At 33.7% G+C, this 27,429-nt stretch overlaps 2 protein-coding genes and 1 long non-coding RNA gene across 3 annotated transcripts; 1 reads left to right on the plus strand and 2 right to left on the minus strand.

Moving 5' to 3' along the window:
* Nucleotides 1-10,320: 10,320 nt before the first annotated feature.
* On the minus strand, nucleotides 10,321-11,026 carry LOC130051109 (toll-like receptor 4). Its single transcript, XM_056152466.1, has one exon. The coding sequence runs from the start codon at nucleotides 10,909-10,911 to the stop codon at nucleotides 10,321-10,323; it is 591 nt and encodes a 196-aa protein (XP_056008441.1). The 5' UTR covers nucleotides 10,912-11,026.
* An 8,837-nt stretch (nucleotides 11,027-19,863) lies between these two features.
* LOC125655778 (uncharacterized) lies at nucleotides 19,864-23,018 on the plus strand. The gene is made up of 2 exons (XR_008799344.1): nucleotides 19,864-20,137; nucleotides 22,762-23,018. It is a non-coding gene; the product is annotated as an uncharacterized LOC125655778 (long non-coding RNA).
* On the minus strand, nucleotides 20,353-24,613 carry LOC125655780 (uncharacterized). Its single transcript, XM_048886303.2, has 3 exons — nucleotides 24,018-24,613; nucleotides 23,429-23,579; nucleotides 20,353-22,889 (listed from the first exon to the last, which is right to left on the minus strand). Exons 1-3 carry the CDS (start codon nucleotides 24,298-24,300, stop codon nucleotides 22,640-22,642), a joined length of 684 nt encoding a protein of 227 aa, XP_048742260.2. The 5' UTR covers nucleotides 24,301-24,613; the 3' UTR covers nucleotides 20,353-22,639.
* Nucleotides 24,614-27,429: the final 2,816 nt, after the last annotated feature.

A 27,429-nucleotide genomic window follows, 5' to 3' on the forward strand; every position in this document is an offset into this window, starting at 1 on the left:
TCTTGTATGTTATGGTGAACACCTCCGTTGTTAATGACTGTATAATTCTTCCGTAGTACGATATGTAAGTTTTCTGACATTCCGATTAAATGTGATTTAACATAACGATTTCAGACGGATGACATACACTGTGAGAAAAATAGACATTATAAACCGTCTAAGTTAGAAATACGCATTTTAATTACCATTATTACTGGACGTTTGCGAGAAGGGCTGACTTTTACAATCAACGGCTGACTTTGACACGAGTAAAATGGACGGAAACCTTTTCGTGACATATCGGTATACATTAATTTAATGATGAACCGATGCAATATACAGAAATGTTCAAGTTATCTATGGATGATAGAGTTGTAACTACAAACCTGATGCATAATGTACACACGGGCTACAAGCGGAAATGCATGGTGTGACTTCAATAAATTCACTTAAGTAAATCTTTCATAGAATCAAATTGGTTGTTTTAGTATTTGTGATATTTTACAAGACACGTTGCATACTTAATGTACAAACGACAAACGAGAACACAAAATAATCGATGAGATAGTTATAATAAATTGTTAGAGAATGTAAAGAGTATCCACTCACTCCTTAAAGAGACACTACAGCTCATTTTCCACATTTTAATAAAGTGTTTTTAAAAACACGTATTGATACAATGATAAAAATCATATCGATACTGACAATTTTGAACAATTGGATGCATTAATTTACTCTCAACTGTGCTTTGAAGATCGTCCGGAATTCAAAGGTTTCTTCATGCTGACTCGGACTTTTGAATGCTTATTTACATCACGTGGTTTTGAATGACAGCAAAGGTGTTGTGTAGGAATCCCCTTCAATGGGGACCACACTCACCTTTCAAGTATAAGCTAGATTATTTCCTGCTCATTATAATAAGTAATTATATAAATCATAATTCAACAGAAACCCACCTATGTTCTTATTGACCGATGTTTTTACAACTGGTTAACACTTGTCGTGTTCAGATAAAAATAACACCTTTAAAGCAGTTCTTCGCGGCTAGTCCCAATAGCAGATTTAGGGGGGGGGGGGGGGGGCAGGATCTCCCTCCCCTTTTTAACCACAAATTGTGAGTGAAACTCCAAATTTTGCACCCAGAATGGCCGATTACTTTGGCTAATATTTGACTTTCACATCCCCCTTCGGAAATCCTAGATCCGCCACTGAGTTACAATCGTTTCTCCTAGCTCTTTGTTTTCCAACGGTCATACTGATCCCAAGGTAAATTTTATTTCACGTATGAGTTTTGTCTCATTTTATTTTTACCTCTTTTCTCATAGAATCTTTCAAAATTCTGGATCTATCGATATCCACTGCACTACACTTTCTCTCACTTGACGACATGCTGCACTGTTTACTGTCTATGCGCATGCGTCTGAAGACCGAAGGAGGAGACTCGATATTTTTTGTATAGGCCATCAAAAAGTATTAATTTTTACGTTAAAACGAGAGTTTTTAACTTTAGATCAGTGTTATTTTCGCAAAGTTCATGCATTCAACAATGCAACAAAAATTGAGAAAGCCCTGACAAAATTGTCATTTAATGATTTTTGCGCAAAATGAGCTGTAGTGTCTCTTTAAATACGCAGATTTTCTGCATTTTACGCTTATTATTTGGTTGTATCGACGCGATAGATGCATATATCTTCAAAAGCATTTGTATTTACATTTTCTACTGTGTTTTGTGATACTTTGAAGCTTCAGTGTAATGATAATTCCATAGACAACATCTTGTAAATCAGAGCGTGTCATAAGGTTAGTACCTAAAGGCGCGAGTATTTAAATTTACATGGAATGTCGTGTGTATTTCAAATCTTAAAGAATGTATACCTTCATTTTTTTTTATTTCAAATGTATCAAATATAAATAATCAGTGACAAACTTGTGGGGTTTGTGAGTGATTAACTCCATTGGAAAAGATAGTAATTCATATATAACGACGAGTATTTCACATTGTCTTGAAAAATGGAAATCGAGGCATTTCATGAAACTTTATATTTCATCTTTCAAATTAAGTTAAAATTTTGTCAAAATGATTTTCCATTTGGTGGAAGGCATGCGCATGTATGTTTTGTGTTACACCTTCGATAGATATATTTTTATCAAGTGTTCTAATACAAAGTTTTGATTTTTCGTAATTAATTGAACAGAGGAAACCAATTCACTTCTTTAGAATATGCAGATATAGCCGGGAAAATACGGGTTAGACCAGAGAGCTACATATCCACCCGTTATAAAAACCTTCGATTAATGGCTGGAAAAAAACAACAACTGTGTGCACGGTTGATGCCGTAAATCGCTGTATTCTTGCATAGCCGTCTCAAAAACTTCTAACATACTTTCCCACTATACTTGTGTTCAAACACACCACCATACATTTATTAAATCCTCATATGAACCCAAAACTCACAGCTTCAAATGATTTCGTTTGATGACGTAGCTAGCCATGTTCGGTACCCAGTAAATTCGAATCCCTTTTCATTTCCATATTCCTACTCTTTTCTATGACCTAATATCCCCATAAATATTTGTAGGTCATCTGAGTCACTCAGGTGACCTATTACAATTAGTCAGCGTCTGTCGTCGTTAGCCGTGCGTTAACAGTTCAACACTTTTAACTTTTTCTTGATAACTACTAATTTAATTTTTTTTTGAATTAGCTTTGAAGCATCTTTGGGAAAAGGGGGGTATTTTAAAAATTCCAGGACTCCTAAGTCCTAAGGAGGCCTTAAGGGTGGAGGGGGAAAAAAACCAAAAATTGACAAATTTTAAAAAATCTTCTTCAGTCTCTAAAACCTCACATCTGTAAGAAAATAATCTAGAGTAGGACGATCCCTACCCAAATTGTATATTTCATGATCTCCGGGATAGAAGTTCTAACCCCAGAGCGGGACCTGAATTGGTTTATAATATAGTGTTTATGTGTAAAGTATTCAAATGGCATTTTCTCTAATGCTATACCGTGGGCCTCTTGTTTGTTAGATATTTTGATGACAAAATTCCAGTTCAGTTTAAAAGAATTGTTTAAATAAAAAGAATTGTTTGAATAAAAAGAATGGTTTAAACAAGAATTGCTTAAATAGGTGTAAATATTGAATTGGATTCAAGGCTTTCATTGGTCTGCACCGCACCTCCTTCCAAAGTTCTGTTTAAATGTCAGTATTAAAAACGGATTAATCGGAGGCAGGGACCAGACTAATAGGCTTTCACTCAAGAGCGTATTTTACATCCAGTATTCGTGTTTATCATAAATGATGACCGAATACCAACTTCATATTGGATACAATGAATAGATATAAAAATCAATAGGGTTTGAATTGACTGTCACCCAATATGGCTACATCAGCAAAATCATTTGAAGCTGTGAGTTTTCGGTTAAAATGGGGCTTTAATGAATGTTTGGACAGACGTATAGTGGGAAAATATGTCAGGAATTTTTAAAATATATTTTGAGACGGCAATGCAAGCAGATTTTTCAGCGTCGTAAATCGAAGGTTTTTATATGGAGTGGATCTGTAGCTCTCTGGTATATTCCAATAGGTACAGATGATGTACATGCAATTCCGAAATGTCGGTACGTTTAGCTTGCCTTGTGTTGTACCTTTGTGTGTTTGATTTAATAAAGCTGTATAACAACTTTATACATTTTTATAATAAAAGAAATCGCAAAACTCCTGCATAATAAACTTACATTCGATTCATCATGATGCAATGACTTTAAATCTGCGCGAGTTAAAATTTGTACACCTAGCTATGCATGCAAAGACTTAATAGCCTTGTTTTTATTTTTTGATAATTGTCGGACAAATGAAAGAAGTTCAGGTGGTTTGAAATGTAACATGCCTACCGTAACAATATACATGTACTAGTGTATACCAACAATTCAATATTTCATATATCTAGCGCTACCGTGCTTCCATACAATACGCAGGTTTAAATGTCCAAGTCAGTCGTTGACTGTAAAAGTCAGCCCTTCTCGCAAAAGTCCAGTAGTAACTAGTAGTAGTAGCTATATGTGTCCACTACTCTCCTACTACATTGTACAACTAATACCTCAATCATTGCCGTCAAAAATACCGGGATACTTACCCAATGCTACTGTACTTTCAACGTTTTATGCATGAAGTGGGTTTTGGAATATAGAGCTGGTTAATGAAAGTGCCAATCGTTTTGGGAGGTACTGATATCTTAGCCTTTCTTTCAGAATTATTTTGCATCCGAAATATTCTCAAAGACTTACCTGGCGTGGAATATCTAGTCAGTGTTATGAAAATGTATTAATGATAATAATATTAAAAATACTTTATTTCGTGAAGGTAACCTGATTAGTGCACGCACTATTCTTCTCCAATGCCTTCCACTTGATGCATACAATTATATATAAGAATAATCACTTAACACAGAGTCTCAAAAACATGAACACAAAGTTTATGTAATAAGATTCAGTCTATGTCACTTAATATAATCAAATATTAGTAATAAACAATCATAAAATTTAATACTCCAGATTACGATTAAAAGACAAATACATACAAAGTATATGGTTATTACGAGAAGAAAAAATCATAAAAGCATACTTAAGTAGTGGTACGGCACCTGATAATGTATTTTTTAACATTATTTTTGAAAATATGTTGAGACGGAGAGAACCTTATGTGTTGTGGTAGTGTGTTCCATAGATTCACACTTAGATATTGTAAAGAGGTCTTGAATAATTGCGTGTTAAACTTTGGTAATCGGAGATCGTGATTTGATTCAGAACGCAGACGACAAGAAGCAGAGGATTGAAATTCAAACAACTCGCCAAGATAATCGGGACCCAAACCGCGAAAATTTTTAAATAGCAAAATATATATTTAACTTCAAGTACACGAAGTTAAATTTTACTCTTGCTGAGCTTCAAGTTGATCTCTCTAGAACGTTGTAACATATGTTCAGACTGCGAAGCTTCTTGGTGTACTCATTGATGATAAATCCCTTTACACCAATCATATTAATCAGTATGCAAAATCGTAAACTGCAAATCATTTACACTACGCAAGATAAAAAGTTTCTAACCCTACATACCAGAAAGCTTCGTGTACTTGAAGTTAAAGATGTGGGACATGTTATAAGAAAGGATGGTCTTAACGTCTTGACGTCGACTATGAAAAAGTTGGTGCTAAAATCAATAAGTCAGTCTACTGACCAGAGATATAATTACATGTAGTGTGCCAGAAATTACCGGAAAGAGATAAAATCAGTATGCCAGATCCTACCAACAAGATATATAATCAGTATGTCCCAACCCACCAACAAGAAATATAATTGATATGTCCCACCCTATCGTCAAAAGATAAACTTAAGAGATACTATGGCAATTTTGTTAAATATTCATCCTTTTGTGCTCAGTGAAGGATCAGTGTTTATCTTACCACAAGAGTCGGTATTGTATGCAAGGTGAAGATAACGAACAGTGATCAATCTCATAACTCCTACAAGCAATACAAAATAGATAGTTGGGCAAACACGGACCCCTGGACACACCAGAGGTGGGATCAGGTGCCTAGGAGGAGTAAGCATCCCCTTTCCCCCATAGTAGATCCCCTGCGGAAAAATGGCTATATAGTAGCATTTCCCCCTAGGGGGAAAGACTACGATATAGTAGATCTTCCCCCATAGCAGGGTCACTCCCTCACGTTTTTGGTTTTGATTTTAGAAAACAGACTATGGAAAGGCAGTCGTGCTTTGTACAACAGATATTGATATTGCATAGATCTGAGTATAGAAAAGTGTATGTTGTCGATAGTTTGACTGTAGATACATGTACATGTATTTTCATGGAGAAAAAATGCAAAGATATGTTTTACGGTATTACTGAGAAAGTATAAAACAAACGAAATTATTTTTTTTAAAAGGCATTCTCATTGAAAACATACTCAAAGATAGGATATCTGTATTTTGGAGTACATTTGCAATATTAATTTGATTTATTGGTACATTATATTTCTAATATTATATCCATGTTTGAACACATCTGATGAAAAGCGCATAAAATTATTAGAATCTTTTATCATTAATGGACAAATTTTACGGGCCTCTACGAGGCGGTCGGTATGGATACGCAAGTTGTAAGAAGCTGTGCGTTTCTACTGCGCTATTTTAACACATCGTTTGTGAATTAGAAGTGTTTCTTAGTGAAGAATTTGTTCATATATCAAGAAAAACTTATAAGCAAATACAAGAAGAAAAGAGAACGCATTTCCTGATAGCCATGGTAACGCAATCTGAACTGCAGAACAAAAGGCATTATGTAAAAAGAAAGATTGTATGTACCATCATTTTACATACCTTTTATATTCTCATGAGGATTCATTTTCAATGTTTTGAGGTAATGAATGTACAATGCATTATTATTGTCTAAAACACGTTTACTTCGAATTTGTAGATGAAACATATGGTTCGAGGCCGTTCTTTTGATTCTTTGGTCATTTTGTATTTTCGTTTGTATATGTTGATCATAAGGGCACCTGTAAAACCACGGAACAAAATCGAAACGAACCTAGGCCTACGTAGGAACAATACGAAACCAACCTAAGTCAGGGGTGGATTCAGGTAATATTTCCAGGGGGTCCAAATATTTTAGGTATACACAAAATTTTCCCAGGGGGGTCCAACACTTTTTTGGGTGCAAATGTATAGTAAAGAATTGAAATTTCAAAATTCCACGGGGAGGGGTACTGGGCAAAAGATTTTAATACAAGATGGACGAAATATTACCCCGAGTCTTCGATTTCATTTTTTAAAACAATCTAGGATCTTTTAGGATAGCAGATACATGTAATATACATGTATGAACATGTACATATAATAAAATGAGATGGCAAAATGAATAATAGTTAAGTTTTTAGCTCAGGTGAGCTAAAACATTTTAGGAGTGCATGTTAAAAATCAAAAAAATTTCTAGAATATTCTTCGTATGGGAATAAAGTATGATGACGTTGTCCATCTGTCAGATTCAAAATAAATTCATCTTTGGAGACATTTTGTAAACGAATATATATAAATTAAAGTACTGACAGTACAGCTGGGAGTTGGACCGCCTGGAAGAATTACGGTTATATATCGATAACATGTTCACATCTATTAATCCACCAATGACCCGAGAACAGTCGGAGGGGGGGTGTTACTCTAAAAAACCTCTAATTCAATTTAACAATTCCAATTTCTCCCAATGAGGTGTTAAGAATCATGTCTAGCGGAAATTTGGAATGAGGGTTAGACAATCAACAGATATGCTTTACTCCACTATCTGTATGAACAGCTTTTGTGTTAATTAAATGGAGAGAAACAGTTTTGATTTCTCGTACGATAAATACTTATTTGTTTAACTAACAAATTCTCTGTTGCCTAAATAAGTGCTGTTTTACAAGCACGAAATATTCTGATTTTACATTCTAAATATATGATTGTTTTATATAACATTCGACTGAATGAAATGTTTGTTGAATAATAAATATTTCCAAAATTCCTAATCAAGGGAAATCCAGAAATTAACTCTCCATTTAGGATTAAAAAAAGAAATGAATAGCCAGTAAAGGATTAATTTCAGAATGGAAAAAATATGTATGGGAATGGTCCGCCCTAAATGTAACCGGAATGAAAAGAGGGGGGTCTACTATATAGTAGGTTTTCCTAGGGGGTAATCTGGCTATAAAAGGGGGAAATCCTACTATATAGCCACATCTCCGTGGGGGAAGATCTACTATATAGCCAATTTTCCGGGGGGAAAGATGGCTAGGGGGAAAGGCTACTATATAACACTGGTAATTTTGTCGGTTATAGTAATTCCAGGGGTCTAATCCATGCCACCTCTCATAGCAACCACAAGAAATGAAACTGTTTTTACTCAAAAATTCGATTCAAAATAGCTCTAAAATTCTGCTTTTGTCGTCATCAATCCCAAAGTTCTTTCTGATCCAGTAATTAAAACATTTATGCCATTGACCCACTGTAAAAAAAATAATCCTCATCGACGCGTACAACTAATAATTATATACTTTCTTTTACATAAATCGAATAAAATCATATGAACCTTTTTTTTGTGTTAACACATTTGTTTCAAATACATGTGACAGCATCACACAGAAAGGTGTAGACAACGAACAGTCTCATAATTCCTATAAGGAATACAAAGTAGAGAGTTGGGCAGATATACAAGAAGTGGGACAAGGTGCCTAGGAAGAGTAAGCATCCCCCGTTGACCGGTCACACCCGCCGTGCACCCTATATATTGATAAGGTAAACGGAGTTATTCGTACTTAAAATCAGTGTGCCAAGAACGGCCAAACAATCGATATGAAACAAGGCAGACAGCATTTGATCCAATGATAAGTTGTATTGACGAACTAGATGAAGATACATTATTTGTCGAAATGCGCATCTGGTGCATCAAAATTGGTACCGTATAAGTTTTACATGGTTATAACGACCATCAATACAATGCTACGTAATACCTACCTACTGTAAATCTATACATGTACATTATTATCGCATTAATTAAACATATGGTTCACAAAATATGATTAATAAAATACGGTAATTAATGAGGGTAACTCCATATTCGCAGCTTTATCTGATACAAGTTTTAAAAGTGTATTCATTTCCATTTATTAGAGTTAAAACTAACAAATTATCAAATAAAATATATTATTATACCTCAGTATGAGAATTCTATGCAATGTGTAATCTATTTGGTCTAGACAGTCACGTTCCAGGGATAATAAAACTTCATATCTCCCTCTTAAACATGATATCTCCCCATCATATTTACCCCTTGGGTAACATCGTGCATTTTTCTTATATTTTACGGCAAGGTAGACGTAGTTTATTATGACGTCACAATAAGTCCAAGTCTTTCTACTTTCATAGTTCATAAGCCACAAATATGCGGGTCTCCGATACACAGTTAAATCGCTTGGTTTTGGTTGATACAAACACAAGCAAGTAAATCAGCATTCAAGGAGAATGGAAATACAACAACTGGTTATCATATCACTATATTTCGTTGTTTGTATCTTCTACCGTAATACTTTAACGGCACGGTGTTACCGTTAGGACTACCTCAGCTAATGCAATGTACAGATGAGAGGACTCCATTTTCAAATACACTTTTGTAGTCTTGCTTTGTTTCGGTATAATAAACAAATTATTGCATGATAGTGAGGGAGATATGAAGATTTATTCACCCAAGAAAAACCATATTCCCCTCGGGTGTTGCCCTCGGGGAATATGATTTTTCTTGGATGAATACGTCTTCATATCTCCCTCACTATCATGCAACAAATGTATATAAGTTATGACACTTTTTAAGATACGAGGCAGCCATAAACATAATCATACATCAACGCCAGAACAGTACTATCAAAATTTCATAAAATCTGGTCATTACGATAAGATAGCATTCATAACAATTTCATGAAACTGTTCTTTCACAAAAATATACAAAACGTCTGCAAAAATCTACCACATAATAAACTTCATAAAGAAATTAACAAAAACAGAGTTATTGTCCTTAAATTCAATATTTTGAAGCATATCATTGATTATTTATCTATAACTTCGACTTTTGAAATAGTTTATTTTTAACAAGATTTTTACCACAACTTTCGGAAATGACAAGACAAAGACAACATTTATGTTCCTATCATGCATAAATCTAAATAGATCATCTGATGACATCATAGGGGAGGGGTGGAATTACTTTAAAAGATTCATATTTATGATCGACTAAATTTCACAAAGATTCATAAATAGTTAAACAGGTAATAAGTGTATAATTATTCGTATTTTTGAAAATGTTTTCATAACTTGTTCATATTTCAACCTTAAAAAGATTCCCCTAATTAAAAAAAAATAAATTACGAAACCAATAATAAATATAATAAATACCCACATTTCTAGTTTTCTTTTTAAAAAATGTAATATATCACATGTACCTCTCATCACACGTGCAAATTGACGATTTCTTTCACATATCTAAATATAAGTATCTATGTTTTGTTTGAACCAAAATATTGTCTTTTAGTGTATGGTCTCTTAGATAGTGATTTTCTTGCCCTACGTATTCTAACATTCATTGTCTAGAACTCATTATGATTTGATTCTTCATTGTAGTAGATTGTTTAGGATAAAATCAAATATTAAAATCTGAAATAGAATAAGCATAAAAATACAATCGATAAAGAAAATGTTAACTCAAATCTGAATTATAGACTTTACATTAATCGTGACAAAGATTATATCTACAGCTGAAAGTCAATTTTCAAGGCTGAGAGTGTCACGGACATTATTCCAGAAAAAATCTCTTTCTAACTCTTCCTTCGGATATTCGATGTAAGATTTCCTTTCGATGATATCCAATAGTATAGCAGGGATATATACATCGCCTGTTCCTATGTCTTTGTACATAATAAGGAAAAGAATGTTTTCATTATCGCGTGAATAAACGCTCTCCATCCTTGCTACATTGAGCTCAAACATACACCAGTAAGATTTGATATATTCCGGTGACAAAATAACAATAGTTTTCCGGCTCTTATTGATAGCAGAAACAATATTTTCTGCAATTTCAAAACCAGGTAAGAAATCTCTGCTGTGGAGACATAGCGTGAACCCGCCGTTTTCTTCCAACTCTTTTATTACTTCATTTTTAACGAATGGTAAATCATCCGTTGCATAAGACACAAATGCATCAAATCGATACTCCTTCTCTGCTAATGCCTTGTATCCATGAAGTCTGCTCTTCGTTATGTAGAACAAGTAGCGGATTCTCCATCTATATCTGTATACAATTCTACCCATTGTCAGCATGAGGAAAACTATAATAAGAGAAACTGACACAGTCATAATTCCGGAATACGAGGCACATCGCTTATTCAGCTGTTCAACTACATGTTCAAAGTCCGTGAAGTTATAAACGGCATTGTCATAGTCGAAACAAGTCTATTTTTCCAGTTCAACAAATTCCACAGATCCGTCTTTTATTCTTTCGTACATCCATTCCAATGAAGGAAGAGTCTCGCAAACGCACATTAATGGATTATGAAGCAAATTCATACTCAAGGTTTTTTTCTTCCTTCGAAGTATTTCATCAATCTGGCGTCTACCATGATTTGAGATCGAATAAATCTGATTTCCAGATAAATCAATTGACACAAGATTTTTCATGTGATCTATTCTGAATTCAAGATTGCTTAGTGCATTTAAGCTTAAGTTCAAATGACGTAATTCTTTTATACTGCTAAATATCTGCGATGGTAAGTAACTTATTCTATTATTTGTTAAGTCAAGAACAGTTAGTTTTTCTGCGGTATAAAAGGTATCATTTCTTAAGCTATCGCCAAGGAAATTATTGCCTACAAAAATTTCTTCAACACTCGAAAGGTTTGGGATTAAAACAGATGACATATAAGTACAATCATTGTTTGACAAATCTATGAACCGTAAAGAATTTAACCCGGCGATAGGTCCTTCCCATCTCTTAAAAATATTATCCTGCATATGAATTGTCTTAATTTTGTTTTCTGTAAGAGACCAATTATAAATTTTGTATCCTATCATGGAATTTCTAACATCAATTGTTTCTAAGTTTGGAGGAACCGGAAAAGCTATTATTCCATTAAGAATGAGATGTAATTTTAGCTGTTCTTTCTCGAATTTTTCACTTGGATCTTGATATTGAAAAATATGCCTTTCCTTTTCTACATCATCACAGTAAAATTCCAAGTATGAGAAATATCTTTTGCCGCTTAGTGGCAAAATATTATGGCTGACGTCGATGTAAGTTAAGTTTTCTAACAAATGCAACTCCAATAAATATAAACCGATGGTAAATTTATTCTTTGACATCAACAAGTGTTTGAGAGATTTTGGTAAATAGCCGACGGCGTGAGTTTCAAACAGCTCCACACAATTATCTGCAATATTCAATTCTTCTAAATAAGTGTTACTTAGGTGTTGAAGGTCCTGTATCGTGAGTTGAGTCCCCATTCCAAAAGAACAATGTAATTTCTCAAGATTAAGAGTTTTTATTGATGTAAAAACAAGGTCCCGTGTAATATTTTTCAGAACTCGAAATGTAAGTTCATCATTAAAGGATAAGTTTAGTTCCTCCAAATATGTGAGATTCGATAATGCTCGTTTTTCTATCGACCTTAACTTACATCCAGACAAATCAACATGTGACAAATATGGAAGATACATAAAATAATCTTTCTCAATAGAACGAATTGCACAGTATCCAGACAATCCAGACGTATCTAAATGAGAGAGGTGTTTTAAATTAGAAAATCCGCTGTCAAATTTTTTATTGAAAAGTCCATCTATACGAAGATGTCGCAAAGACTGCAACAATGTGATGGCCGCCGATGGGTATTCGTTGCGATAAAAGATATCTTTGTTTGAAGAATTTCTCTTCAAATCTAACGACTGTAAGTATTTAAGGTTTTTAAACATTCTTGGCGGAAAAACAGATTCCTTTAAGATAAAAGGATTATAAGAAATATTGAGAGATAATAAACGTGATAAGTCTTGCAAGGAAATTGCACGGAAACTTGAAATATTATTATGAGAAATGTCCAAGTGCAATAAACCACGAGGTAAGCATTTCCGACACGGAGATGAATTACTAAGTTTATTTTGGCTTAAATCAATTGTCTTTACCGAAGAGTTGAAGACTGGCCACATGGTTAATTTCAAATTTGAGCAATCTGCTACTATGCCAATAGACTTCCTAGTATATTTGCATTCAGCCTGCGTTCTACACTCCACTTCCACTGTTCCCAATGCTATCGATACAGTTAAAATGATTTTCAACAGCATGTTTTTGTGGGTACAGAGCATCTGAAAATATTAAAGATAATCAGTAATTACAACTGCAAGTAGTGCATGTGCACATCTAAGTTGAACATTAAAAAATAATAGCTTTTCAAAACATTTATAAACATACAAGACAACTTTCATCCTTGCATTTACACAGTTGGGAAGAATAATTAAAAATAACATGAGTAGCATTTTAAAGTAACAGCAATTAAATCATTTGAAAAGTGAAGTTATTCAAAAAGACATTTCCATTATGACCACCTTTTCAGAAAGACATTCATGTGAATAGTATAATTGTAAATAGGCTAAAATATCATTAAACGTAAAAGGTAAACCTTTCCTAGAGAATGGAAATATACATCTCTTGACCAATATATTAATAAGATTAATAATATTTTCATGTTCAGTCAATAGGCCAAATATTAATGTTTGTGAATCAAATTGCACTCTTTTCCCTGTCTTTTGTAATATCCAAAAAACGACAGGCATGACCAATTTCTGGCAACAATTTGACAGTTAACAAATAAATGTATAATGGTTTCTGGTTCTTCCGAACAGATGGAGCAAGCATTGTTATCGAACTTTTTTATCTTATGCAGATATTTATTCAAAAGGTGTATTATTCTGTATGTAAACCATACCAGTCCAGTGTCTTTAGTGGTTAACATAATATTTCTATGTACTTTTTTCCAATTAAATGTAGATGGTAGATCTAGGTCAAGTTCCCATTTTGATTCACATATTGGTCTATATTCTTCTGTGTTACTAAGATAATCGTATATAGTTCTAGATCCTTTTTTTTCTTTAATCAATATTTTAATAGCTATGGACCGATAGGGCTTTAAGGTTTGGTTTAATGTCAGATGTCGAACATCCGGCCAAGATCTCAGTATTGCTTCATAATAAGTAAAAGGTATCTTAACTAAATGTTCATTGCAGATATGTTCAAACTTAATAATGAAATCACCATCTTTATCTAATACATGTAAAACTTATACGGTACCAATTTTGATGCACCAGAAGCGCATTTCGACAAATAATGTCTCTTCAGTGATGCTCAACCGAAATGTTTGAAATCCGAAATAACTAAGAAGTTTTAGAGCTAAATATAGCCAAAAACAACGTGCTGAGATTAATTTGAGATTAAATGAAAGCCTTTGTCATACAGTTTCTTGACAAAGGTTGTTTTATTTTGTATCTTAATTTTATCATTGTACCATAAGGGTTCAAGAAGAACTTTGTGCAAGTTTTTAAGTTGAACAATATTGATAAATTCAGCAAAGTAAAGTTTCCTTCCAAAAAATATTACTTGTAGAAAAAGCTTTTTGCCTAGAGTAGTCTCCTCCATATTGAAAGAGATGTGAGATATTACATTGTGTAATTTCTGAGAATAAGCTTGACCATGCCGAGTTTTTGATGAGCAATGCCAATCGCCTTATCCAAGTTAATTTAAGAGATTTAATAAAGATGTCTAAATTGATCATTCTACATCCACCTCTACCCAAGTCCAACTGCATTGTTTTCCTTGCTAATTTATCATTTTTCCTCCCCAAATAAATAAAAAAAGAAAGATTTTTCTAATTATTTTATCCATAATGTGTTGGGTCTAGGGAGAGATAAGAAGAAATTGGCAATATTAGAGAGCAATACGCTTTTTATAATTGTAATTTTACCAATTTTAGTAATATTTGTTATTGACCATTGAATAATTTCTTTATGGATATTTGCCAATTTCTCATCAAAATTCAGCTGCTCTACATTCTGTAAATCTGTTATATATTTTATATCTAATATATTAAAAGGCTCTGTGATCCATTGTATTCCAGAGTTGTTATTCACAGTGTCAATAGAATAAGCTTTAGAACCTATCCAAATGGCCTTGGTCTTAGAAATGTTTGGCTTTAAACCAGAGAATTTTGAAAACTGAAAAAGATCAAGAGGAGATTTCAGACTTTTTCCAGACCCATCGAGGAAGAGAACAGTGTCATCAGCATATTGCAAAAGACAATTTTTTTCTTTACCTATTTTCATGCCCCTGATATTATTGTTTTGCCGAAGCATATGTCCCATCATTTCAGTACATAGATTAAATATATATGGTGAGACAGGATCACCTTGACGACAGCCTCTTCCAATTTCAAAAAATTCTGAAAAAATACCATTTTGTATAACACAAAGCTTGGCCTTATTATAGAGCACTGAAATCCATTTGACAATGGCAGGCCCAAAGTAAAAAAAAAATGCAATGTATTGAATAAAAATTTCCATGATACAGAGTCAAAAGCCATTTCAAAGTCAATAAGCAAGATCATCCCAGGTATCTTTTGTTCATGAGCATATTGCAACACATCATATATCACGCGATTGTTCTCACCAATAAATCTACCTTTAAGGAAGCCCTTTTGGTTTTCATGAATAAGGAAATCTAAAACATTTTCAATTCTATTTGCAATACATACAGAACCAATTTTATACGAAACATTCAAAAGAGACATTGGACGGCAATTTTTAAGATATTCTCCAGGTTTGTCTTTCTTGGGAATAATGTTTATTACCCCTTGTCTTTGTTTTATTGATAGCTCACCCTTTTGAAATCCGGAATTTAGAGATCTAATAAGAAAGCTTCCAATATCTCTCCAAACAAAATTATAGAATTCAGTATTGAATCCATCAGTGCCAGGACTTTTATCTTTTTCATATTTTGTTTAGGTTGATAGAGCTTCCTCTCTAGTAATGATATCTTCTAATTTGTTTGACACATCAAAGCTGAGTATATTTACATTTTCTTTGTTAACAATATTTTCTAGTTCTACATCATGTAGATTATTATCTTGATTAGAGTATAGCTTTGTATAGAATTGCTCAATTTCCAGTAAAATTTCAGACTGGGAGGTTATTGACTTACCACTGTCATGTATAAGTTTGTTTATAGTTTTATTAATATAGTTTCTTTTTTTCTAGATTTAAGAAGTATTTGTTGGTTTTTCCCCATGCTCAATCCACTTTACTTTAGTTCGAAAAAAAAAACCTTTAATGTATTCTTTACGAATTTCCTGAAGTTTATTTTGAGCAACATGTAATTTTTCTAATAGCCCAGGTGAATCTTGAGAATTTATTCGAGTTTCTAAGTGATTTATTTCGTTCTCAAGTAACTTAGTGCTTTCCTTTTGGGGGTTTTCTTGATAGAGCTGTAACGTATTGTTTCACCCCTTATACAGAAAAGCGGCTGTTCATAGAAGCTTTGATAAATTGTAATTGATCACAGTCAATAGAATCCACTCTAGAGGGGATATATGGGGAGGCAGTATATTGAGTTATTTTCTTAATAATGACTTTCACAATGTTAACATATGAATTATCTTTCAGAAGGGAGTTATTAAATTTCCAAAATTTTGAACATAAAATATTATGAAAATATGTTTTGTTCATTTTTATTTAATCATTCTATAGATAGTAACTGAAAAGGTCCTTTATTGTTACTGAAATGTGATTGAATGACAATGGTCTGCAGAATCGACTGAATGCATACATTTGGCTCCACTTGTTTGGCACGCTGTTTTTGGCTATATTTAGATCTTAAACTTCATAGTTATTTCGGATTTCAAACCTTTCGGTTGAGCATCACTGAAGAGACATTATTTGTCGAAATGCGCATCTGGTGCATCAAAATTGGTACCGTATAAGTTTTACATACAAAAAAGGCAAGTCTTTACTACAAAATCAAAATTTTAGGAATCAAAGTTCCTTATTCGAGACTGAATTAAAAAAAATCATCATATTTGGTATTTCAGCATACGGAAAGTTTAACATTCACGTCTATTATCATCATGAAATGACTTTCACATTAAGGATTGGTGCATCTCATATTCATTGGGAGGCAATGAAATGTGATACTAGTATTTGCATGCAACAACTATAGAATGCAGACATTCTTTTAAAGGCAGAGGTTTTTCTCAGGTAAGTTAAGTGCGGAGCAAAGTTAATTTCTGGCAGGTGTGAAGTGCCGAGGGAACCCTACTAGTTTGTGTATACTGTCTTGCATTCACAGAACGTTATCTACATTACCTGTACGTTTCGTAAGATTTATAAATTCAGGATAGTCATTTTTCGTGCAGGATAATCGAAAAGTGGATAATTTAATCTAATGAATCTATCATGTTAAAGCTCGATAAATCTATTTTTGTATAAATGAGGACGTTAGCCATTGCAAAATTTGACAGAATATTCTTTAATACAATCATAAATACTGGATAAGTCTTCTTGTATTTGTTTGACTGTCATCGTCGGCTATCTATCGTTATGACGTGTGACTAATTTCTGACGGGAGTTCCTACGTACTGTGGTAATTTGTCTACCAAACATCGTTCCACACTCCCCGATGACTCAACATATTCCAAAATTGCTTATGTTTTTTTCCTGTACGGAACACTAGAATTCTTTAACAACCAATTTTGTTCATGTTACTCGTCCACAACGCATGACTTATAAAATTCAGGACAATCGGATATTTCAGCAGTTCCTTCAATAACTGGTTCAGACGTAGAATATTTTCTTTTTTATGAAAGGTGAATATAACGAACAGTGATCAATCTCATAACTCCTATAAGCAATACAAAGTAGATATCTGGGCAAACATGGACCTCTGGACACACCAGAGATGTGATCAGGGCCGGGATTCATAAAGATGTTTAAGTTATGCTTAAGTATAAGAAATTTCTTAAATCAATAAATAAAACTTAAGTAACGCTAAGAATGAGTATTTATCTTAAGTTTTATTCATAAAACAACTTAATTCTTAGAAAATTCTTAAACAATTCTTAAAAGTAAGTGTAGTCTGTAGCAGACTTAAGTTTTCAGAATTTCTTAAGTTCACAAATAAAATGGCTGCCAACATAGTTCACAGAAGGAATTTTAGAGAGAGAAAAGACTGTTTACAGCAGTACAGTGATCGTGAACTTATCGAACGTTTTCGGCTTGATTCAGGTGGAATCCTTTTTGTGGAATCACTTATTCGTGATCAAATATCTAGTGGCTCTCGGCGTAATATGGCATTATCCTCTCTTCAGAAAGTTCTTCTTACTTTGAGGTTTCTAGCTACGGGCAAAATGCAGCTGTGCAACGGCGATGACATGGGTGTTTCTCAGCCAACTGTCTCACGGGCCATTACCGTAACACTGGCAAGCCTTACCTCCCCTCTTATGATCAGTCGGTTTGTACAATTTCCATCTAGCACAGCAGAGATTAGAAGAAACCAAGAGTCTTTTCACGCAATCGCGGGCTTCCCAGGGATAGTAGGCGCCATCGATGGTACCCACATTCAAATAATTGCACCACACGAATATGAAAATGAATACGTCAATAGACATAACTACCACAGTATTAACACACAAGTTGTTTTTGATGCAAAATATAGAATCATTGATGTTGTTGCTAAATGGCCAGGCTCCACTCACGATTCCCGAATCCTTAACGAAAGTGGTTTGAGAGTCCTGTTCGAAAATAATCACATCCCCATTCACACACATTTGCTTGGCGACAGCGGATATCCCTCCAAATGTTGGTTATTGACTCCTTTTCTGAGACCAAACCAACCATCGCAGTTGAATTACAACAGGTAAAGATTTAAAATCTTCTTTCATACACAAGACACATGCACACCTTTAAATATTCTAAATAAACATGATAAACGAGTCTTTGCTTTTCTCACATCCATATTTCCCTCTTGGTATAAACAAATTCTGATTGGTGTAAAATTAGTTCGAAACTTAGCGCCCCCTATTTGAGAAACAATCGGGTGGATCCAACAGTTTCCAAATGGAGGGGTGTAAACATGAAACTAAATAAAAACCACTTCAATATTTGGTTTTATTACTATTAGTAGTATTAGTATTATTATTCCAATTTACATTTATTGTAAATTTTCTCCTCTTTCTTGCATGTATTGTTTAAAAAATGGGGGGGGGGGGGGGACTTGTGGGATTGACAAAATAAGTATGTAAAAGTGTTTCAACATATAAATTATAAAATATATATACTGGCACTTTCATGAATTGAAATCAAATACAGACACTGCATCATGGATATGGATAATATTAGTTAGGTAACGTCAAATTCAGAATATAATGTCACATAAATGTGATGTAAACAGCTGTCAATTCTTTAGACTGTGCAATTTCAGCTTAATTGGCTCTTTTTGATTATTGCAATTCTTAGAATTTAAATTCCTTTTCTTGCATGTAATCTATAAAATAATAAAATATATATCTACTTTGATTGTTTTATTTCACTGACATGTAAATAAAGAGTACATTATTAATTATTTTGTAAATAAAAGGGGGAGGGTGGTACATGTCACATGCACCTGACTATCACATACTCAGGTAACACAGTACCAGAATATATATTGATAACCAATATTTTTTTAAACATAAAATTCAAACTTAGAAATTATTTCGATATAAACATATAAACATATAGCATAACGAGATGTGGGGAATTTTCTTTTCTTTTCTTCTTCTTTTTTAACAATTTGAAAATAGATGAGCATTGACTATTGGGGCGGGTGGAATATTTTTTTTACTACAATAATTCATATGAAACATGCTTTTATGAAAGTTTTGTCATTCCCGGTAGTGTTTTTTTTTTTTTTTTTTTTTTTTTTTTGTTTAATTTAATATTAACAATTAATGCCTACAATGGGGATTTACTATAGAAGTCTTCTGAATGATTTTTTTTTGTAATTCGCATCCAAGATATTATGCTTCTCAAATAACAATTGGTCATACTTAAAACATGCCCCCCCCCCCCCCCCCTTCTCTCTCTACACATAATGATATCAATATTAACATATATAACTTGATTGTTGTATTCATGTGATTTATTATGTGTACAACAACCAATTTTTTTAAATAAGCAAACCAATCAGATTTTACCATACTGATTTATAGAGCTCACAAGAAAACAAGATCTGTGGTGGAAAGGGGTATGGACAACTGAAGAGGCGATTTCATGTACTACATGGTGAAATCCGCTTGTCACCTGAGAAGGCATGTCAGGTTATTTTGTCCTGTGCCATTTTGCATAACATTTGCAAAGATCGATGCATTCCATGCCCACAAGATCATGAAGATGATGGTGAAGATCAACAAGTTAATGTACATGTACCACACATATTTAACAACAATGGCAATGATGGTCTGAGATACCGACAACAGTTTGCAGAGACTCACTTTTGAGTTGCATTGGGAGTTGTGTATGTATTGACTGCATGTATGTAACTAGAAGTTGAAGAGTGGATCATTAAAGTACAAAATAATGAAAATGATGAGATATACATGTACTTCCCTATAAATTTTTAAACCTCATTATGACCTTGGGGTATACCATTTTAACCAATTTGAATCTAAATAATGATGTAATGATGCTTGTGTGGGTTGTGGTGGTATACATTAAACAACAACACCAATCAATGTTTAACACATGAGTTAATTTATATTTTTTCCAGCTCTGAACATATATATAACATTTACAAACAAACATACACACACACATACATACATACATACATACATATATAAAAGATAAAAAATCAACAACAAAAACTCATTTGCCAAGCACAATTTACAATCAACATCTTTACTTTAACAGTGCTTAGAAATGATAGATTATAAATGAACTTCAAATTTGGCTACTGATTTACTATATGGTATATAATTGATAAATAGATTTATCTTACTCGACTATTACTTTAAAAATCATAGACTGAATAAACTTCATATGAATATTCAAAAACTTAACAGAATGCAAAAAACATAAAATAATAACAAATATCAAATCAATGCAATGCAAAGCATACCTATGTGTGACACAGAACCTTTAATAAATATTAATCTATATACAAATAATCATATATTACCATATATTGACCACTTATCCACAGAAGGAAATTATAAAAAAAAAAAATGAAAATACATTGTAGTTGAATACTAATCGAACACTCCAAAATCCACACATAAATTTTTAAACTACTAAATTTTAATTTATCATGATAATTCATATTTTAAATGTACATTCAAACTGATGTAAATTTTCATTACTCTTAGTCATCCACTATCATACAAAATGCATACCATCTGAATATTCAGCAAATACATTATATACATGTACATAGATGAGATTAATGACCATAATGATTCTATAATCTATGAATAACTTAGAGATATGTACAAATTATCAAATTATACATAAATTAAAGCAGGTTAAAAATAAAGGCATGTGATAATCTTTATGAGCTACTTAAATTACAGCTTTTTTAAATAATAATATGTTTCATATAGTAATGAAATAATATATCTACTTAGGAAAACACCACACTGTCTTACAAATGTATTACATTTTGACCATGCAATTTAGCTATGGGGTTCTTGAGGGGGAAAATGCCCAAGGATGTATTGTGCCAATTTTGGTTGAAATTGGCCTAGTCATTCTAGTAAGGAAAATGAAAATGTGAAAAGTTAAAAGCCAACAACTACTTTATATGGAAAGTGAAAATTTTAACACACATATCATTAATTTCATCTATTGAGTATCTACTTATTAATGTTGAAATATGAAACATAAAAAACTTAACTTATTAATTATTAATATCTATTATGACAAACACAACAATGTCTGGTAAAGTATACTGAATTTCTATGTCTTTCAGATATCATATACAATAATAGTATGAAATCTAAATGTTTTATCAGTTACGGCATCATATTTACATGTCTATTTAATGTGAAAGAAAGAAAACATGTAGTTAATAATCAATGGTATTACAAATGGTATGGTAAATTAGAGTTTATACCTATAGCCCCAGAGGGTGACAACTGAATTTAATGATCTTGCTGGAGAGGATTTAAAAAAAATATTCTTTGTTTATAATATATCCATGTTCTATGTAAAATTTTATCATAGATTCTAGCCCACCCTTAAACCCAGGTTCCTTGATGGTCCTACAGCTGTTATATGATTCTGCACTACAATAGATTGCTTGCTTGTTAATATTACTAACCATGGCCTTGTTGTTCTTGAAAAGATTTACAAAATATTTCCCATGTATAAAAAAAATGATCTATTCATGTGGCCCAACTGTGTGCCAACAGACAATGGACAGAGTTTGATCAGATTTAAAAGGTCACTTGAACCTTTCACTCAGATGAGATAAGAACATGTACATATAGTACATCAATTAAAATGCTTTTAAATATAAACAAGAGGCCCAGGGGCCACATTGCATTATGTCAGGAAGCTTTCATGTAAATCTCAGCTTTTCTAGTTCAGTGGTTCTTGAGAAGATTTTTAAAGATTTATCCTACATATTAGTATGTAAAACTTTGATCCCTTATTGTGGCCCCATCCAATCGCTGGGGGCCATGATTTGAACAAACTTAAATCTGCACTATGTCAGGAAGCTTTCATGAAAATTTCAGCTTTTCTGACCCAATGGTTCTTGAGAAGATTTTTAAATGACCCCACTCTATTTTTGCATTTTTGTGATTGTCTCCCCTTTGAAAGGGACATGGCCCTTCATTTGAACAAACCTGAAAGCCCTTCACCTAAGAATGCTTTGTGGCAAGTTTGGTTGAAATTGGCCCAGTGGTTCTTGAGAGGAAGATGAAAAATGTGAAAAGTTTACGACGACGACATACAACGGACAAATTTTGATCAGAAAAGCTCACTTGAGCCTTCGGCTCAGGTGAGCTAATAAAATTCATTCCTCTTGCTTTAGTTTTTTTATCTTTAATTCCATATACTGGACTTCCAGTTCCAACTTCCTGCAAATTAGCTCCTCGATTCTCCTTTTCAAATCAGGCTGACTGCTTCTATTTTCAGAGGCCTGCAAACTTGTAGTCATGGATGTTAATGGTAGTGAAGGCTCTTGTACAGATGCGGCGACTAGAGGGCTAGAGTTGAGAATGAGGGGATCCATACCAGGAGGTCCCTCAAAGACATTGATTCCCCTGTGATGAAAAGAGATTAATTAAATGCTTACTTAGTATTCTCCTTTCTATATCTTCTGCAGCTCTTTTGAATTATTAAATTATATGATTGCATTGAATGTTTATTACAATGAATGTTATTCTTTTTTATGTTGATGTTCATATTCTATACAAATCGAATTAATACAGAAAAGACAATTCTGTCATTGAAAAAATTGAAGCTAATTTACCCCAAATTCTAACATTTGAATATACACAACATGACTGAGGTTGATTATATGATGAATTTAATGATTATTTTAATAATTGTTTTTTATTATAATTATTTAGATGTTAATAAAAAGATAATAATAATAATCCATTCATATAAATGGAATTACAAAGATACAAAGAACAATTCTATCATGACAGATTTCAAGTAATTTCATCTATCCTTGCAGTGCATGAATCACTGCATTCATGTACATATAATAATTAATGATGATGATGAATTATGACAGATAACTACATACAATACAATATAAGTGAATATGTAGACAAATTTTCTTGTATTTACTCACACTGGTTGACTCCCTTCTCCAATGTTTAATATCTGCAAGAGAGAGGAGTCAATCCCACCATCAATCCCACTGAGGCAAGCATTATCCTCTCCTACCACACCACACACTGTTGTGGCAACTGCGCTGAGAGGTTTTGGTGGTGGGCCCCCGCCTAAAATATATTCATATACTATAAAGAATATTCCTAGATGCCATAGTAAATTACTGTGAGTGAAAATACATGTAGTAAATATTGTTCCAAACTGTTAAAGATTAGTACATTTATAGTAATGTTGATATCCTGTGGGGCACCTCAAAATATTTTCATTGGAGTTATCCCCCTTTTCTCACCTTGGAAACGTAAACAATATTCAGACAAGCACGGAAGTAGTCAAGTCATAAGGCAACAGTTTGCTAAGTGCTTTACCTACTTCATAATGATATTTATAGTCAAATTCGATGCATAAGAAGACCGCTTTTCTTTGGTATATACCAATGTTGACAGATTTGAATAAAGCTTTACGCAAGTTCAACAAGTGTGCATGTACACACGCACATATTTATATATATAGACAGTTTAAGTATCTAAGTTCTATCAATAATAACCAACCTGTCCCAGTCACAACTCTTCTGTGATCTGAGATTTCAGATTTAGATTTGGAGAAGACGTTGTGCCACTTCTTCTCCACTTCCACCGCTGTCCTAGCTGGACCCACCCCCATCGCGGCTAGTCTTTCGGCAATACTTTGCCAAGTGCGGTGCTTCATCTCGGAGGTTAAAGTGGGCCCTAATTTCCCCCTCAGGATATGCTTGTTCTCTTCTACTAACGAAGCCAAGGCAAGCGTTTCATCAGCATTCCAATTAGGCTTTCTTTTCGTCTGCTTGGATTCCATGATGTTGTTGTTGACATCACTATCCTCAACTTTTTACCTCTTTTGCTGGAGAGTGCGGTAAAAATTCCGGGAAATCGTTCGCGTTGCCATAGAATTTCTACTTAAGTGTTTCATTTTTCTAAGATTGAAACTTAGTTAAGAATTATGCTTAACATTTTTATGAATTAATACTTAAGTATTTTTCTTAGCTAAGAATTTTTTTACTACTTAAGTATGAGATCTAAGAATTTTCTTAGAATCTTTATGAATCCCGGCCCAGGTGCCTAGGAAGAATAAGCATCCCCTGTCGACCGGTCACACCCGCCCTGAGCCCTATATCGTGCTCAGGTAGACGGATTTATCCGTAGTCAAAATCAGTGTGCCAAGAACGGTCTAACAATCGGTATGAAACACGCCAGATAGCATTTGACCGAATGATAGGTTGTATTGGCAAACTAGATAATTATAATGACTATAGAATTTGCGAAATACTGACTTTAAAGGAGACTGTTGAAACCCCTGTACCATCAACTTGTTCGTCAGTAGCTTGCATCGATTTAAAAACTGACCATACGCAAACAAACTCTTGTGTATTGAATAAGTTGGGAGATATAAACACCATCTGCAGGTGATAATGGAATATTGCAACATAAATATGGGAAGTTGACGATGGATCCCAATTTCAATTACACGCAAGAAAGAGCCCTTATATCGGCTAATTTCTATTCCAATACGTTAACAGTTGCATCTACTTTTGTCTATCACCAATATCCCCATTCCCATTCTATTGACGTCATTGAATTTTCTAAGAACCCCAGTAAGAGGCTTCCGTGGCCGAGTGGTTAGAGCATCGCGCTCAAAATCACACGGCCTCTCACCTCTGGTGGGCGGGGGTTCGAATCCCGCTCACGCCGGTAAGTGAGAAAGTTTCCCAGTTTACTTTCGGAAGGTCGGTGTCTCTTCCCAGTGACATTGCTTCTGGGTTCTGTCTTCCACCAACAAAAAACTGGGTGCCACCAGATAACTGAAAAAAATGTTGAGTGTGGCGGAAAACATCAAAACAAACAAACAGTAAGGGATTCGGAACGCTCCATTGTTCAAGGACATTTCAGCATAAAGTAGGTTAGAGTCATGGTCATGCGACCCCTCTGCTATTGTTTAGAAAAATCATCCTTAAAATATGTGAGAGGCACGTGTAATATGCACACTTTTCTATTGTTTAGAGAAAAATACGAAACAATAAATGCTATTATTTATCACCGCTATACAGCGGCTGATACATGTACTACTCGGATGCTGAATATTTGAAAACGACTTTACTTTATACTCAGAAATATCTATTTCTCTGGCATGCACATCATACATTCAAGGTTTGTAATGAAACAAAGTGTCCAAATCGTTTGAATTTGTTTTAGTTGAAAGAGTTATTCTAGTGAGAAATAAAATATCATTGTCAACAACCCTCTCTTCCAACAGATTTTGTACAAAATTATAACTTACCATTTTGAAAACGAAACAAAGGAACTGATATTGCAATAGATGGTTTTCCTCACATTGCCCACGGAAGATTTTATCTATAATTGGTTGAACCTTATTGTGGGGTAAAGAGAGCGAATCGTGGTTTTAAATGTCATATGATACCTTCCGCATTCTTATATGACATGATAAACATCTGCTTTGTTAATAGTTGTATCATCCTTCAGTAGTATGATATGAATTGTTTTGACATTCTGATAAAATGTGATTTAACATAACAATTCCAGACGGATGTCATACACTGTGAGAAAAAAAGGAACAATATCAGCCCTTCAAGTTAGAAAGACGCATATAGCATATAGCTACTACTACTAGTTACTACTGGACTTTTGGGAGAAGGACTGACTTTTACAGTCAACGACCGACTTGGACATTTAAACCTGCGTATTGTGTGGAAGCACGGTAGCGTTAGATATATCAAATATCGAATTGTTGGTATATACTAGTACATTTATATTGTTACAGTAGGCATGTTACATTTCAAACCATCTGAACGTCTTTCATTTATCCGGCAATTATCAAAAAATAAAAACATAAGGCTATTAAGTCTTTGTTGTATACCTAGGTGTAAAATTTTAACTCGCGCAGATTTAAAAAGTCATTGCATCATGATGCAAGGTGAAGATAACGAACAGTGATCAATCTCATAACTCCTACAAGCAATACAAAATAGATAGTTGGGCAAACACGGACCCCTGGACACACCAGAGGTGGGAGCAGGTGCCTAGGAGGAGTAAGCATCCCTTGTTGACCGGTCACACCGGCCGTGATGATGAATCGAATGCAAGTTTATTATGCAGGAGCTTTACGTCTCTTTTATTATAAAAATGTATAAAGTTGTTATACAGCTTTATTCAATCAAACGCACACAGGTACAACACAAAGCAAGCTAAACGTACCGAGATTTCGGAATTGTATGTACATCATCTGTACCTATTGAATATATCAGAGCGCTACAGATCCAACCCGTATAAAAACCTTCGATTTACGGCGCTGAAAAATATGCTTGCCTCAAAATATAAAAAAAAATCCTGTCACATTTTCCGACTATACGTCTGTCCAAACATTCATTAATGCCCCATTGTAACCGAAATTCACAGCTTCAAATGATTTCTTTTGCTGATGTAGCTATATTGGGCGGCAGTCAATTCGAACCCCTTTGCTTTTTATATCCATTCATTGTATCCAATATGAAGTTTGTATTCGGTCATCATTTATGATAAACACGAATACTGGACGTAAAATACGCTCTTGGGTGATTGTCTATTAGTCTGGTCCCTACCTCCGATTAATCCGTTTTAATACTCGCATTAAAACAGAACTTAAGGAGAAGGGGGGGGGGTGCAGACTAATGAAAGCCGTGAATCTAATTCAATATTTACACCTATTTAAACAATTCTTATTTAAACCATTCATTTTATTCAAACAATTCTTTTTATTTAAACAATTCTTTTTTAACCGAACTGGAATTATTTCATTAAAATATTTAATTAACAAGAGGCCCACAGGATAGCATTAGAGAAAATGCCATTTTAATGCTTTACACATAAACACTATATTATAAACCAATTTAGGTCCCGCTCTGGGGTCAGAACCTTTATCCCGGAGATCATG

This window comes from Ostrea edulis, chromosome 10 (genome assembly GCF_947568905.1).
Source record: "Ostrea edulis chromosome 10, xbOstEdul1.1, whole genome shotgun sequence".
NCBI classification, from domain to species: Eukaryota; Metazoa; Mollusca; class Bivalvia; order Ostreida; family Ostreidae; genus Ostrea; species Ostrea edulis.

What these genes read in the sequence shown, in the direction of transcription:
- LOC125655780 (XM_048886303.2), bottom strand. Translation starts at nt 24,300, where the DNA reads ATGGAATCCAAGCAGACGAAAAGAAAGCCTAATTGGAATGCTGATGAA. An exon ending in AAGAGTTGTGACTGGGACAG is followed by an intron (nt 23,580 to 24,017) that starts GTTGGTTATTAT and finishes AATATATTTTAG; the next exon opens with GCGGGGGCCCACCACCAAAA. An exon ending in GGAGAAGGGAGTCAACCAGT is followed by an intron (nt 22,890 to 23,428) that starts GTGAGTAAATAC and finishes TTTTCATCACAG; the next exon opens with GGGAATCAATGTCTTTGAGG.
- LOC130051109 (XM_056152466.1), bottom strand. Translation starts at nt 10,911, where the DNA reads ATGACTGTGTCAGTTTCTCTTATTATAGTTTTCCTCATGCTGACAATG.